This window comes from Panthera pardus, unplaced genomic scaffold (genome assembly GCF_024362965.1).
Source record: "Panthera pardus isolate Hobbes unplaced genomic scaffold, ASM2436296v1 HiC_scaffold_17, whole genome shotgun sequence".
NCBI classification, from domain to species: domain Eukaryota; kingdom Metazoa; phylum Chordata; class Mammalia; order Carnivora; family Felidae; genus Panthera; species Panthera pardus.
This window is the reverse complement of record NW_026526732.1, coordinates 132,423,491-132,437,919: the sequence shown is the minus strand read 5'-3', so window position 1 is coordinate 132,437,919 and position 14,429 is coordinate 132,423,491. Positions and strand designations below refer to the sequence as shown.

At 41.1% G+C, this 14,429-nt stretch overlaps 1 protein-coding gene across 3 annotated transcripts in view; it reads right to left on the bottom strand.

Annotated features, from left to right (window-relative positions):
- Window positions 1-13,743, bottom strand: part of GMDS (GDP-mannose 4,6-dehydratase) — a 624,172-nt gene extending 610,429 nt beyond the window's left edge. Inside the window, exon 1 of one of the 3 annotated variants that reach the window (XM_019419915.2) lies at window positions 13,401-13,743. In XM_019419915.2, the coding sequence (XP_019275460.1) occupies window positions 13,401-13,502 (102 nt within the window). In that variant the 5' untranslated portion in view covers window positions 13,503-13,743. Of the gene's footprint in view, window positions 1-11,313; window positions 11,347-13,400 lie in introns of those variants that run through there. The other 2 variants (XM_019419914.2, XM_053904946.1) reach the window with 2 other exon arrangements.
- Window positions 13,744-14,429: the final 686 nt, after the last annotated feature.

Here is a 14,429-nt window from a genome sequence, read left to right as displayed (position 1 = left end):
CTTTCACCAGGTGTTCTCTGATTTGTTTGCTGAAGTAACCCTAGAAAAAAAATTTTTTATAAAGGGGGTGGAGGGGTGGTGGTGGAAGAAGCCATATCCCTACCAAAGAGAGCAATGACAGGGGTGGTAAAAAAGAAAAGAAAGAAAAGAAAAGAAAAGAAAAGAAAAGAAAAGAAAAGAAAAGAAAAGAAAAGAAAAGAAAAGAAAAGTGACCAGGCAGAGAAACTATACAGTTTAATCCAGAGAGAGAGAGAGAGAGAGAGAGAGGAAACTAAAGAAGAAGGAGATACAGAAGAGGTGTAAAAAGAATAGATTAAATATGTCTGCTTAAACAAACCAACAACCAGAATAACGAGACTAGAGAATAGGAGGAAGAGAAAAAAAAAAAAAAATACACACACACACACACACACACACACACACACAATAAGAATTGACCAAGAATTAAATCAGAAAATGCAAAACTGCTGGTGCCTTGGAACCCGTGCCTGCACTGGTCTGGAGGAAGGACTGTTTGGTTCCATCAGTGTCAATATTCCTCTGGTAGATACACAGTTACCAGACACAGAGGGGCATAGTTTGGTATAGGTGTCACCTTGTCCGTTCCCTGAAGCCCTACCTTGCTGGTGATAGGGAGAAAAATGGCCATACCCTAGTCTCTCCTCCCTGTGTGCATGTCCCAAACCACTCTGTTTAGGCCATCCTTGCAGTGCAGTGCAGGCACCAGCAAGGCATTTGTCCTGCTCCAGTCTCCCTCACCTGCCAGGTGCTCAGCTGGGATTCATACCCCACGTCTTAAAGGATCCTGATCCACACTTCCAGTTCCTCTGGCAAGTGCCGTTCCACCTCACCAATAAATGGCCTCTGGCTGGCGGGCACAGGCAGTCTTTGTCTCCCATTCCAGACTGCACCTCTGAGCTACTTACCGGGGCTGGCTCCCCTCCTCCCCAGGTGCACAAACAGGTCAGCGGCCCCAGTTCAGAGAAAGGCCTGCAGTCAGAAATTGATTTAACCATTCTTCACTGAATATAAGACTATTCAAAAGAGTTCTATGTCAAAAAGAAGAATACAGTAGTATATGAGCTTAGGCAGCTCAGCTTTCCACAAGAAGGCCTCACAATTAACCCTGTTAATACAACAGCATTTATAACCAGAAATTTCCAAGGAAGAGATGCTCAATCAATAAATCTACTGAATTAATGATACTTTAGAGAATTTTTAATTTGAGAGAGAGACAGCACGCACACGCATGTGTGAGTGGGGAGGGGCAGAGAGAGAGAGAAAGAGAGAATCCCAAGCAGGCTCCACACAGTCAGCACAGAGCCCGATGCAGGGTTCAAACCCATGAACTGCGAGATCATGACCTGAGCCAAAACCAAGAATCCGACACTTAACCAACCCAGCCACCCAGGTGCCCCAATGATACTTTAGAGCATTTTTATTTAAGAAAGGATCTTCATGTGATTCTGTGACTTATTTATTACTATCATACTACTTAACATGCTGTAAAATTGATTGTTGCTCACCAGACTATCAGCTTCTTAAAGACAAAATCATATTCATCTTGCTGGTGCCTATATCTCCAATACCTACTTCAACACAGAATAAATCTCAGCAAATATTTACTGAATGAATAAAACCTCAACTATTAAATGCTAAGCTCAAAATATATATAATAAATAACAGGAATTTAAAAATCCATTCTCATAAAAAAACCACTTAATTAGGTATAACCTAAAAAGGACAGCTCAGATTTTTCACTTTAACCTTACAAATTCCTATTTATTTATTTTTGGGAGGAGAGAGAGAAAGAGAGAGATACAGAGGGAGAGAGACAATCCCAAGCAGGTTCTTTCTGGATGATGTGGGACTCTGCCCTCCAATGCAGGGCTCAAACTCACGAACTATGAGATCATGACCTGAGTTGAAATCAGGAGCTGGACACTTAACTCACTGAACCACCTTTAGGGTTCAATCCTAAAGTCATAGCACTTTACACTCTGAATAGACTTGAGAGATGACCAAAGCATCTTTGCAATAAGGATTAAGAAACAGGCTCAGAAAAAATTAAGGCTATAAAATAAAGGTGGTGTTAAAACCCAGCTTCTGATTCTCAGTTCCATGTTCTTTCCTCAGGTAATCAGTTACATGTAAAGACTAAAAAACGTTTCCACCACATAACAATCTTTCATCAAAGTAGGAAAGCACTCAACACATCTTTCTCATTTCCAATATGCCAACCTTTCATTCCAGGACCACAATCACAGTAAGGAAGATTCAGAGTGCAGTCCACTGCCTGCAATCCTCTTATACAGGAAGATAAGACTGTCTCCCAGATCTGCTTATATAATCAGTCTGTAAGACTTAGTGATGTCAAATCTCCTCACTTCCAGTACTTTACAGCCTTGTGGTTGATTCCAAATGTTATGGAACTTTCTGCCACTGATAATAGACTCGTACAAAGCAAAGCTAAATATTAATACACTCTTTATTCCACTTTCTTTCCTTAAATTCAAGAAATCTTTTATTATCTTCTTAACACTGTGAAGAGAAGGTACATTCTAATAATGGGGCAAAAGTCCCTATTATGTGCAAGAATTATTTTCTACTTGGTAGAATTACTCTTTTAACCCAACAGCAAAGGTTAAAACTTGCCCAAAGCCATGCAGCTCATAAGCAACTAATCAGTAATTCAAACCCAAGTTGGGCTAAAAATCTAACTCATTCTCTTCCACTTGCTCCAAGACAGAGCCCCAGCCTGCAGAGAGTTTACAAGATTAGTCATCAATACAGGTCCTCCAAAGAACTAAGATATGACCCACATGACACAGCTAATAAAATAAAAGGTATCTAATGTAGTGAGTGGTTAGTGCAGGCTTATTTTACTACTATAATCCACCTTTCCACAACTGCAAAAAACTCTTAAATATGCTTTGTTTTTCAAATCTGATATACAATTTATGTATCTCTCCTTGGAATTTATATGTTGATACCAATTACAAACTTAATAGAAAAAAAATAATGGGATTTACATTTCAGATGTCACTCTGAAAAAAATGACTGGACCCACTTTTGGATAATATATTTAACTTCTGTATTCATTGGGGATAATAAGAAAACTGCATCATAGGAGTGCTCTGTTGTTTCAGTAATAAATATAATAACTTTGAACAGTGCCTGGCAGAAAGTAAATGTGCAATATGTGCTAATTATTATAATTACCATAATTATCAACACCATCTAGAACATCATCAATGTTATAAGGATGGTCATTTTTGTCGTTTTGTTCACTGTTATATCCCTAGTGCTTGACACATATTTGGCACTCAAACATTTGATGAATGCATTAATTACGACTAACAATACTTCTATTACTAAACAGATTCACACCAAAATGTAATTGCCTCTGGGAGGAGAGATAAATGAAGCATGAAAAAAATTACTGCCTGGAAATTTAGAAGAGGTATGAAATAGGAGAATTGCTAGTAGCCCAAATGCAATGCTATTGGAAGAGAGAAGAGGGGAGGCTACTCTCAAGTCAAGGAAGCATCTCTTCAGATTAAACTAACTCACCAGAAGAAACATCAAATCAAAAGTACTTGCTGGGGCGCCTGGGTGGCGCAGTCGGTTAAGCGTCCGACTTCAGCCAGGTCACGATCTCGCGGTCCGTGAGTTCGAGCCCCGCGTCAGGCTCTGGGCTGATGGCTCGGAGCCTGGAGCCTGTTTCTGATTCTGTGTCTCCCTCTCTCTCTGCCCCTCCCCCGTTCATGCTCTGTCTCTCTCTGTCCCAAAAATAAATAAAAAACGTTGAAAAAAAAAAATTTAAAAAAAAAAAATAAAAAAAAAGTACTTGCTAAGATCATTTTGCAGGCAAAACTATTTTCAGGCTTAGACCATGTTTGTTCATAACAGGCTACAAGAATCTAGAAGACTTCTGAGTCTAAGGAAAATCTAATCTGGACCTTGACATCAAGGACAAACCCCAGTTTATAGAAACAAAAAGTAGCATTAGAGAAAGAAAAAAAAATGTATCTAAGGGCACAACAAGTGAACTGGGAGCTGTAACTCTCTGATCCATGTGCAGGTAGAAGAATCCTTGGGAACAATTTGTAGCAGCCGCACAAGCAAGCATCTCAGCCTCTCACCTGCCTCTCTCCACCACACTGAAAACTCAGACCATCAGAGCTTATGTATAAGCTCTCCAGCCACAATTTTCATCCAGACAGCCCATCACCCACACAGTAGCCCCAGAGACCTACCTGTTTCTGAGGATCCTATTAATTGACTACTGGCTCCTGGCTCTCCCCTGGAAGAGGAAGGTTCATGAGCAGGGAGAAGTATTTTAATCTCTTACTGTAAAAATCCCCTAGAGTACTGAAAAGAACACTGGGGAAATGAGCCACAAGAACCCTTCAAAAGGACTCAGAGAACATAGTGCTCGACCTCCATTTCCCTACCCCCCTTCCATACTTCCACTAAGACACACACACACTGCTAATGTTAACATCACCTAAGGAGCATGGTAAGACACCAATCAAATTATATAGCAGCCTTTAAAAACAAGTTGAGAGCAGTGAACTTCTGCAGTTAATTGACAAACTGCCCCAACAGAGCTAGTCTGATAATGCAGGAAAGAAGGTCCTGAGGGAAAAAAACTAGTGCATTAAGGGTTCTTAGGTCATTTTGAAATTCTCCAAGTCTCGGTTTCCTTGTTTAATACAAGGTGGACAGTAAAAATTCATACCACCTGGGGTTAAAAGAGATAATCTGTAAAGATGCCTGGTACATTGTATGGCACACAGTAATCATTCTATCAATGTCAGTAATTTTTTTCTGTACCCTATCCCCAATAATTATCTACTAAATATCCAGAAGGCAAACATTTTGCCTCACTCCTTAAACCTGATTCTTTACATAGAATCACAACCATATAATTCTTCTTTAGTGGTAACTTCTGTCTCACAAAAGTTCAGGAAAGGCTGCTTCAACAGGCAAGTTGAGAACTCTACACCTTAAAGAGCCGTTGAGGATCACAAAGACACTTAAGTGTACTTTCAGTTCATCCAGAAATCAAGTCAGTAACTAATAAAAGCCACTCTCATTTCAGCCTTGGAGTCCAGAGGCCAAACATGGAGATGTGCAGCACTGGGCTTTCCCATGTCATGAGTAGATAAGGTAGAACTAGGTTTGGAGGCACTGACCAGCTCAGGACAGCATATGACCTTGAATGAATAGTGAATGTCTAAGGTCTCTAAAGAATGTGTTGTCCAACATAAAAAGATGTCCAACATCACTAATCATCAGGGAAATGCAAATCAAAACCACAATGAGATATCTCTTTACACCTGTCAGAATGGCTAGAATCAAAAAGACAAGAAATAGCAAGTGTTGGTGAGGATGTGGAGAAAAAAGAAGCCTTATGCACTGTTGGTGTAAATGTAAATTGATACAGCCACTGTGGAAAACAGCATGAAGGTTCTTCAAAATAGAAATAGCATATGATCCAATAATTCCACTACTGGGTACTTACCCAAAGAAAACAAAGACACTAATTTGAAAAGATATGTGCACGCCTATGTTTATTGCAGCATTATTGACAATAGCCAAGATATGGAAGCAACCTAGTGTCCATGGAGGACACTAGTATCCTAGTGTCCTAGTGGATAAGGAAGATGTAGTACATACATACATACACACACACAGGAATATTATACAGCCATTAAAAAGGATAAGAACTTACCATTTGTGACAATATGGGTGGACCTACAGAGTATAATGCTAAGTGAAAGAAGTCAGACTGAGAAAGACAAATTCCATATGATTTCACTCATATGTGGAATCTAAAAAAACAGAACAAATGAATAAACAAACAAAAAGCAGAATCAGATCTGTAGATACAGAAAACTAATTGATGATTGCTAGAGGGAAGGAGGTGGGAGAATGGGCAAAATGGGTGAAGGAGAGTGGGACATACAGGCTTCCAGTTATGAAGTAAGTAACCCACAGGAATAAAAGGCACAGCACAGGGAATACAGTCAATGGTACTGTAATAGTGTTGTATGGTGACAGATGGTAGTTACACTTGAGGTCAACATAGCATAAAGTATAGACAAGTTTAATCACTATGTTATACACCTGAAACTAATGTAACATTGCGTGTCAATTATATTCAAATAAAAAAATTGAAAGAATGTGTTGTCTAAAGTTAACCTTTCTTTATTTAGTCCCTATAATCTTGTTAATTTTCCTTTATAGATCCCATACTAAAGATTCCTATTTAATTACCCTAAGCCTCACAATTTTTGCAGAAGGAAAATATTTTGTTAATATAAGATGTTAAATGTTACATAAAGTTACCTTTACCTTACATATCACAACAGATTTGATTACTCTTCACATGTATATTTATTATTATTCAACTTTCTAGAACACTATAATATTACTACATATAGTTTCTACTCTAATATTCCTAGCTTAAAGCAGTCTCCCTTTCTTGTTAGCAGAAAACAGTGTTGATGAGTCCTAACATAATAGAAACACAAGAGTCCAGGGTGCTAATCAACACAAGTACTAATTTTCTGTGTGACCTGGGGAAATCACATTTTCTCAGTCTCCTTTCCTCCTCTACACAATAATGGTATTTAACTGTAGCTCTAAAATCCCAACATGTATACCACAGGAATATATTTCAAATTTAGTGGTAAATATGAATACAAAAACAGTAGGAAATCTATCACACAAAACTGGGCATGTTACCTTTTTTCCCTGAAATGAACATATTCCATGTCCTTTAAACCTTAAGTTATAATAAATCATTTCACCTCCTAAACTGCAATTTGTCAAGTATATACTATCCCAATCTGCCCAGTACCCTGACGATGTCTTGCTTCTACCCAACCAAAAAGGAATACATCATTAACATTTTATTCTTATTTCTACAATCATCTGCAATTTCCAGGCAAGTCTTCTGCAAGACAATAAACAACAGTAACTAAAGATTAATTTAATTAACTTAATTTTGAGTACCTCACAGGGGATAAATGACTAAGACACTTTTTTCCTATTCTCAAGGAGTCGCAATCTTGTAAAGACATAGCATGCATGCTGTCACTCCCTCTCCCAGGCAGACATCACTAACCAATCATGGGCCTCTCCCCTGCACTGGAAAAAGCCTTGGCTCCATGATTCCATGTAGCCATTACCAATCAAATGGGCTAGTTTTAACAGACATTATCACATTTCACTAAATCTCCCTAGAGGAGAAAGCAGGAAAAAACCTCTCTGACCTCAGCCACAGCAATTTCTTACTTGACATATTTCCAAAGGCAAGGGAATTAAAAGCAAAAATGAACTACTGGGACCTCATCAAGATAAAAAGCTTCTGCACTGCAAAGAAAACAATCAACAAAACTAAAAGGCAACCAACGGAATGGGAAAAGATATTTGCAAATGACATATCGGACAAAGGGATAGTATCCAAATCTATAAAGAACTCCCCAAACTCCACACCCAAAAAAATAATAATCCAGTGAAAAAATGGGCAGAAAACATGAATAGACACTTCTCTAAAGAAGACATCCAGACGGCCAACAGGCACATGAAAAGATGCTCAACATCGCTCCTCATCAGGGAAATACAAATCAAAACCACACTCAGATACCACCTCACACCAGTCAGAGTGGCCAAAATGAACAAATCAGGAGACTATAGATGCTGGAGAGGATGTGGAAAAACGGGAACCCTCTTGCACTGTTGGTGGGAATGCAAACTGGTGCAGCTGCTCTGGAAAAGTGTGGAGGTTCCTCAAAAAATTAAAAATAGATCTACCCTATGACCCAGCAATAGCACTGCTAGGGATTTACCCAAGGGATACAGGAGTGCTGATGCATAGGGGCACTTGTACCCCAATGTTTATAGCAGCACTTTCAACAATAGCAAATTATGGAAAGAGCCTAAATGTCCATCAACTGATGAATGGATAAAGAAGTTGTGGTTTATATATACAATGGAATACTACGTGGCAATGAGAAAGAATGAAATATGGCCCTTTGTAGCAACGTGGATGGAACTGGAGAGTGTTATGCTAAGTAAAATAAGTCATACAGAGAAAGACAGATACCATATGTTTTCACTCTTATGTGGATCCTAAGAAACTTAACAGAAGACCATGGGGGAGGGGAAGGAAAGTAAAAGTTAGAGAGGGAGGGAGCCAAACCATAAGAGACTCTTAAAAACTGAGAATAAACTGAAGGTTGATGGGGGAATGGGAGGGAGGGGAAGGTGGGTGAGGGGTATTGAGGAGGGCACCTGTTGGGATGAGCACTGGGTGTTGTATGTTAACCAATTTGACAATACATTTCATATTAAATAAACAAACAAATAAATAAATAAATAAATAAATATAAAAAATAAATCTCCATCTCCATAAGTGATGTTTCTGATACCTATACTGGAATGTAGAAATTTGTGGGAAACTGAATATGCATCAGAAAGTAAAACCAAAAGAGGTAGTATCCCCTTCATCTATTATAATTCAATTGAAGCATTAATTAAAAGGAGTTAAGGAAAATTGTGGGGAGAATGGTACTTCCTGCCAATTCCCAATTATTATTTTCTAATGTGCTAAATTAACCCTTCAATGAAGAAAAGGAAGCCTGCAAAAGCCACCCGAGTCCAGGGAATTAGGTTATCCATTTAACGTGTTTTCTTTAAAGGCCAGGATTGTTTCATGGAAGCTAGAGTATGCTCAAATGAAACAAAATCGGTGAAAATAAAAAATAAGCCATAAAAAAAAAATTCTGAAACAAAATATGACTTAAAGAATCTGACCTTGATAACCCAAAGGGACCAAAAGTTTTTTTGTTGTCTTCCAAACACAGACAAGTTAACTCCTCTTGACTATTTAAAGATAAATGCTTTCTCTTCCATCTGTCATGATGCAGAAATGTGGAACCTTGAATAGGTACTTGCATAAATGTTTGGCCAGATCTAAACCACTTCCCAAAGAAAATCTAGACCAACTTACAAGTGAGAAGGACCTCACCATGTCAAATTCTTCCACTTTTAAAACACCAACATTAAACTGACAATCAACATACCTGACAAAGTAATCTACAGCTCCAACTTGCGTGCTCTCTTGGCAGGGACCAGCTTGAAATAACAGATGTTAGAAAGTATATGTTTAAAAAAGGGAAAAATTCACAAACACTAACCATTCAATTATCTAAGTCTCTATCAAAAAAGTGTGCCTTTGTCATCCAATAGGGAGTAATAAAAGTGTCCCAGGGAGATGAGTGTCTTTTTTAAAAAACTACTATCAACCATATTGTGCATCATGTTGTTCTGTTGTTTAAAAGTTGTTTCTCTAGGGGCACCTGGATGGTTGAGTTGGTTAAGCAGCTGACTCTTGACTTCGGCTCAGGTTATGATCTCATGGTTCGTGACATCAAGCCCCACATCAGGCTCTGTACGGACAGTGCAGAGCTTACTTGGGATTCTCTCTTTCCCTCTCTCTCTGCCCCTCCCCTGCTTGTGCACATGCTCCCTCCCTCTCTCTCTCTCAAAATAAATAAACATTTTTTTTAAGTTATTTCTCTAAGAATGTAATACTAATAAAAAGTTTCACTCACCTATCATTCACCTATCACTTTGTCTTGACTATAAGGAACCTCAAAGTTGAATCTTACGTCCACCTTGACAGCAGCCACCTCTTAGTTTTGGGTTTTGGTACACTACCTCCACCTTTCTATTGCCTTCACTGCAGACTCCTGTTCTGTGGTTTTGGGGTGCTGGGGCTTTTTTTCTTTTCATTCTTTTTATGATGGTCCAATGATGTGTTTTTTTATTGATGCCACCTCAGAATCTTTTTGGAAATGAGCAAGGGTATAACTAATTTATAAGTTAAATTCCCTCTGTTATTATTGTATCTGTGCTCACTGTCCCCAAACCCTCCCCTCTCTGCACTCCTATGCACGCTGTTCACCCCAATATAGTCCCTGCTATTTCTAGCATTCAACAATACCTATATTGTTGGTACAATACCTATATTCTCCCAGAATCCTGAGGTTAGATAAACCACTCATTTGGCCCCTAACATACTTGTACAACACTACTTTTTTCATGTGCATTGTCTTAAGTTCTTCAAAGACTGTGAAATCCCAGTGGGCAATGAGTAAATTTAAATATCTTTATACTCCCACCAGCATCAAAATAAGCATTGTACCTTGCAGACACGGAACAAAGATGTGTTGTTAATGAGAAGAGTAAGTCAACATTTTTGAAAGCCCACTAACTAAAACTATGTGGGAGATAATATGCTGAAAAGGTTTCTATCTTGAAGCAGTTCACCAACCAAAGAACCAAGATATGTAAATTACCTATAAAGCCAATGGGGAGGGTGCATATATGTAAACACAAAGAAAGTTCATGGAATGGCTGCATTTGGCAGGACTACTTGGAGTGCACAGAGGCTTTTAGGAGAGTGAAAAGGAGTACAACGTGTGAGGGCATTCAGCCACAAAATGACTCCAACGAGGTACAAAGAGACAGTATTCACACAACAGCAAGAACAGTTCCACCCATATATGTAGTAAAGAACCACAAGCACAATTAAGACAATCAATGGAGGTGAGCTTTGGGGATGACTGGTAGAGGGCCTAGAGGCAGCAATGCAAAGCCAGAGCCTGTTTTTCTTTAAGGTGATTTAATGAGGTAAAAACTTGAGAAAATGATTCACAACTACTGTATTAAGAATAGACAGGGGGGCTGAAGCTAGACTATGAAGCCCGATGATAAATACTAGAGATGATAAATAGCATACAGGGCACCATGGCTATCTGCATTCATTCTCAAGTGGGAATTTGGGACAACCCATTTAAGAGCCCATCATGGCACAATGACACGAATGCCCTAAGGGCAATGGTGTCTGCCTCATCTTCTTGAATCTGAGACTTCTTAGAGTAAAACAATCTCTCTTTCTCCCTCACTCTCTCTCTCTCTCTCTCTCACACACACACACACACACACACACACACACACACACACACAGAACTGTATTTTAATTGTGTGTAGCTTACCACAGAAGTGTGTTAACAAAATGGGTCTAAGCAACTTCTCAGTTCAAATCTCAGCTCTGACACTCATTGGATGTGCATTCCCAGGGAACATTCTTAACCTTACTTAGGTAGGTGTAAATTGGGAATAAAAATTGTATCTGCCCCTAAGGTAGGGATATAAAATGTTTGGCAGAGTGGCTCAGTAAGCTCTCACTGAATATTATTTTTAAAATGAATAATAACGTATAGATTTTCAGACCTCTGGTATTAACTCCATAGTCCTCTGGAGATCCTTAATACCCAGGTAGGGAGTCACTGTCCTAGAAGATAAATGCAAAGTATAGCAGGGCATTAAATTCCATTAACAAGGATTTACATGGCAATACAGAGTTCAACATTGTGCCAGGGGCTATGGAAGCCAACACAACAACTCAACATGGAAAGGAATAATGCAGAGGGTGAATGTTGGAGGAAAGCTTAAAATGCTGGTGCTGAGAGTAAAAGGAGCCTGAAACTCAAGCAGGAGTTTAAAGTCAGAAATGAAGTGATGAACCAAAAGTGTCTGGCCAGGGCATAGCATGCTGAACACATGTATAAGAAAGACTCCCCTGTGGCAGCCTACAGGACAAACTACAGTGGGGGCCACTTCTGCTCCTCCCTTGTCACTCAGTACCAACCAGATGACTGTGTTCAAAGCTCTCAACAAGGTTTTATTTCTAACCTGCATTGATTCACAGTGTTGGTCACTCAAATTGGTATAAGCCATACCAACAGAGTTACATTAACAGCTTAACTAATTTCTTAATGGTACTAAAAAAAAAAAAAAAAAAAAAAAAAAATCTCTACCTTCAAGAGTTCATATAAGCTTAGTAAACATTTGACCTTCAGATCTAGTATAAGAAATTGGAAGAGTCCTCAGCATTAGAGAGAAAAAAAAAAGTATGTAGGCCGTGACCTGGAAGCATATGGGCCCTTGACTAATTTAATGGTTCACTTCCTCAACCTCAAATCCTTGTCCTACACACCTCTTCAACCAGTTTTCAAACAGTTGTTTACTGTAATTACCTTAAACAAAGTAAGATGCATGAATAATCAGAAACTAATCAGATATCCAGTAGTTAAAATTGTCTAATATTCTTTGACTCTACATCTGGCCAATTCCAACTTCTTTTCTAATGCTAGAGTGCTTTGTGAGAAGAGTTTGAATCCGAATTAGACACTTCTAGTTGTTTGATTTCAGCAAATCAAACCCCCATGCCTCACTTTCCACATCAGTAAAGTGAAGTTTGTAAAAAAAAAAATCCCCTTCAAAGAGTACTTGTAAAAACTAAATGAGTTAATATTAGTCAAGTGATCAATACATAATAAACACAACATTTATTAGCTATTATTATCATCTTCATTACAGAGTAATATTAGCCACTACCAGGAAATCTCCAGAAATACTATCTACAAAAATACATGAGCAAAATTATTCCATCACCAATGAATCTCACACAGCACAGCCTGGTTAGATACAGTGGTCGGGTCCTACCTGTTGCAACATCTCTAAGAGATGACTGTCAGAAACAGTCACGCTCAGTCTGCACATGTGGGTTCCAACATGCAGGACAGCTCCTCATGATTATCTCACTCAAGGAACTCCTTTTATTTGAAAATAGAACCCTAGCCTAACTTTTGGACCAGTCTGTCACATACACTTCAAATGTGTTAACATGAATCTCAGGAGTTTGTGTACTTAAAAAGGTTTTGTGAGGTGTACTCCCCAAACAAAAACATTTCCTGGTCTGTGGCCCCACGGCACTACTTTCTTTTATTTTGTCTTTTCGTCTGGAAATCTGGTTGGCGGGAACGAAAAGAGCAAGAACTCCCCTGCTTCCCAAGCATTAGCAGGTAAGTGGCCTTGGCCCTTACACGGAAATACAGCAAGTTGACTCCACACACACACACTCTCTCTCACAGAAAACCAGTCCCTTTCCCTCCTCCAGCACTAGGATCTCTAAAGAACTGAATTGGAAGTGCACCCTAGAGGGCTTGGAAAAACAAGCGCTCCAGTCGCCGGCAGGACAGGTGAGAGAGCGTAATCTTGCTCAGGTTTGAGGACCACATCCCAAGTAGAACACACGCCCCCACGCCCCCAAGGTAAGCCTAGAAGCATCCAATGTATCCAGGACACTCTCCACAAGACACATCTTGTCTCCGAGCTCTACGACAAGCCACATCGGAAACCTTCCGGGATGCCCAGAAGGCTGTTCCTGGAAACGCGGGCAGCCCCGAGCGCGGGGCAAGGCGTACATGTGCCCCGGCAGCAGCAGGCCCGGCTCAAACCCCCTCCTCGGCACTCACCTGGCCCGTGATGCCAGTGATGAGCGCCACCTTCCTGGGCTTGCCCATCTCGCCGTCCCCAGAGCCCCGAGCGCTGGGGCAGCGTACCGCCGCGTGTGCCATGTCGCTACGGGCGTGCGGCAGAAGGCTGGGCGGAGCGGAGGCCAGTGGAGCGGAGGCAGCGGCGCCTAAGGGACGTGGGGGTGTGCCCGCGCGCAAGTCTCCTCGCCCAGGCTGCAAGGAACTAGCGCACCGCGCGGCCCGCCGCCACAATCTGACAGGGGCGCTGGGGAGGCCGGGAGGGGAGGGCCGGGGGCGGGCCGAGGCGGGCCCCACTGACGGGCGGCGGGGCTGCGGCCTGGCGGGCGCCGCGTCATTCGCGTCAGCCCGCGACGCTCCCTCTGCGCCCGCGGCAGGCCCCGCCCCCCGCCGACGGCCGCAGGGCCACGCCACGCCCCCTCCGCTGCTGGCCGCGCGGGCTCCGGGGGTGGGGTGGGGCGCCGGAGGGGCGGGCTGGCCGCTGGGCTGTGTCTGCTCTGTCCGGGTGTGATAGGCAGCTTCAGGAAGGGAACTGTTACCAGGTCTTTACGCCTGGCCAGTCCCTTGGCAAGGCCTGGCGTGGAGAGGTCGGGCCGTCAGTGGCCTAGACTTCACCATCTTACCCTCCTTGGAACCCCTATCTCTTGTCCTCCGCCCCTCTGAATCTCCCAGGAATGCTAATAGTTCCAGAGGATGCTGAGAGAAAGGATGGACTGACCTTTAAGTAAGGAGAAAGCCTTGAATTCCAAATCTAGGCGTCACAGGGCCTGGGGCCATTAGCTCTGATAAATAATTTATGAAAACCTGTTGCAATGCCTTTTGATGAGTTTGGTTTTATGTGTACTGAAAGCACTAGCGTTACAAGGACCCTAAATGGTGTCACAGATGTGAGTTAAGACTAACCTCACCTGTATCCTGGCTTTCTGGCTCTTCTCATATTTCCCTGAAGCTTGGAACCAGGCACAAAGTTCCAAGTAACTGGATTCAAAGTATTCTAGTTCAGAGGTCTGG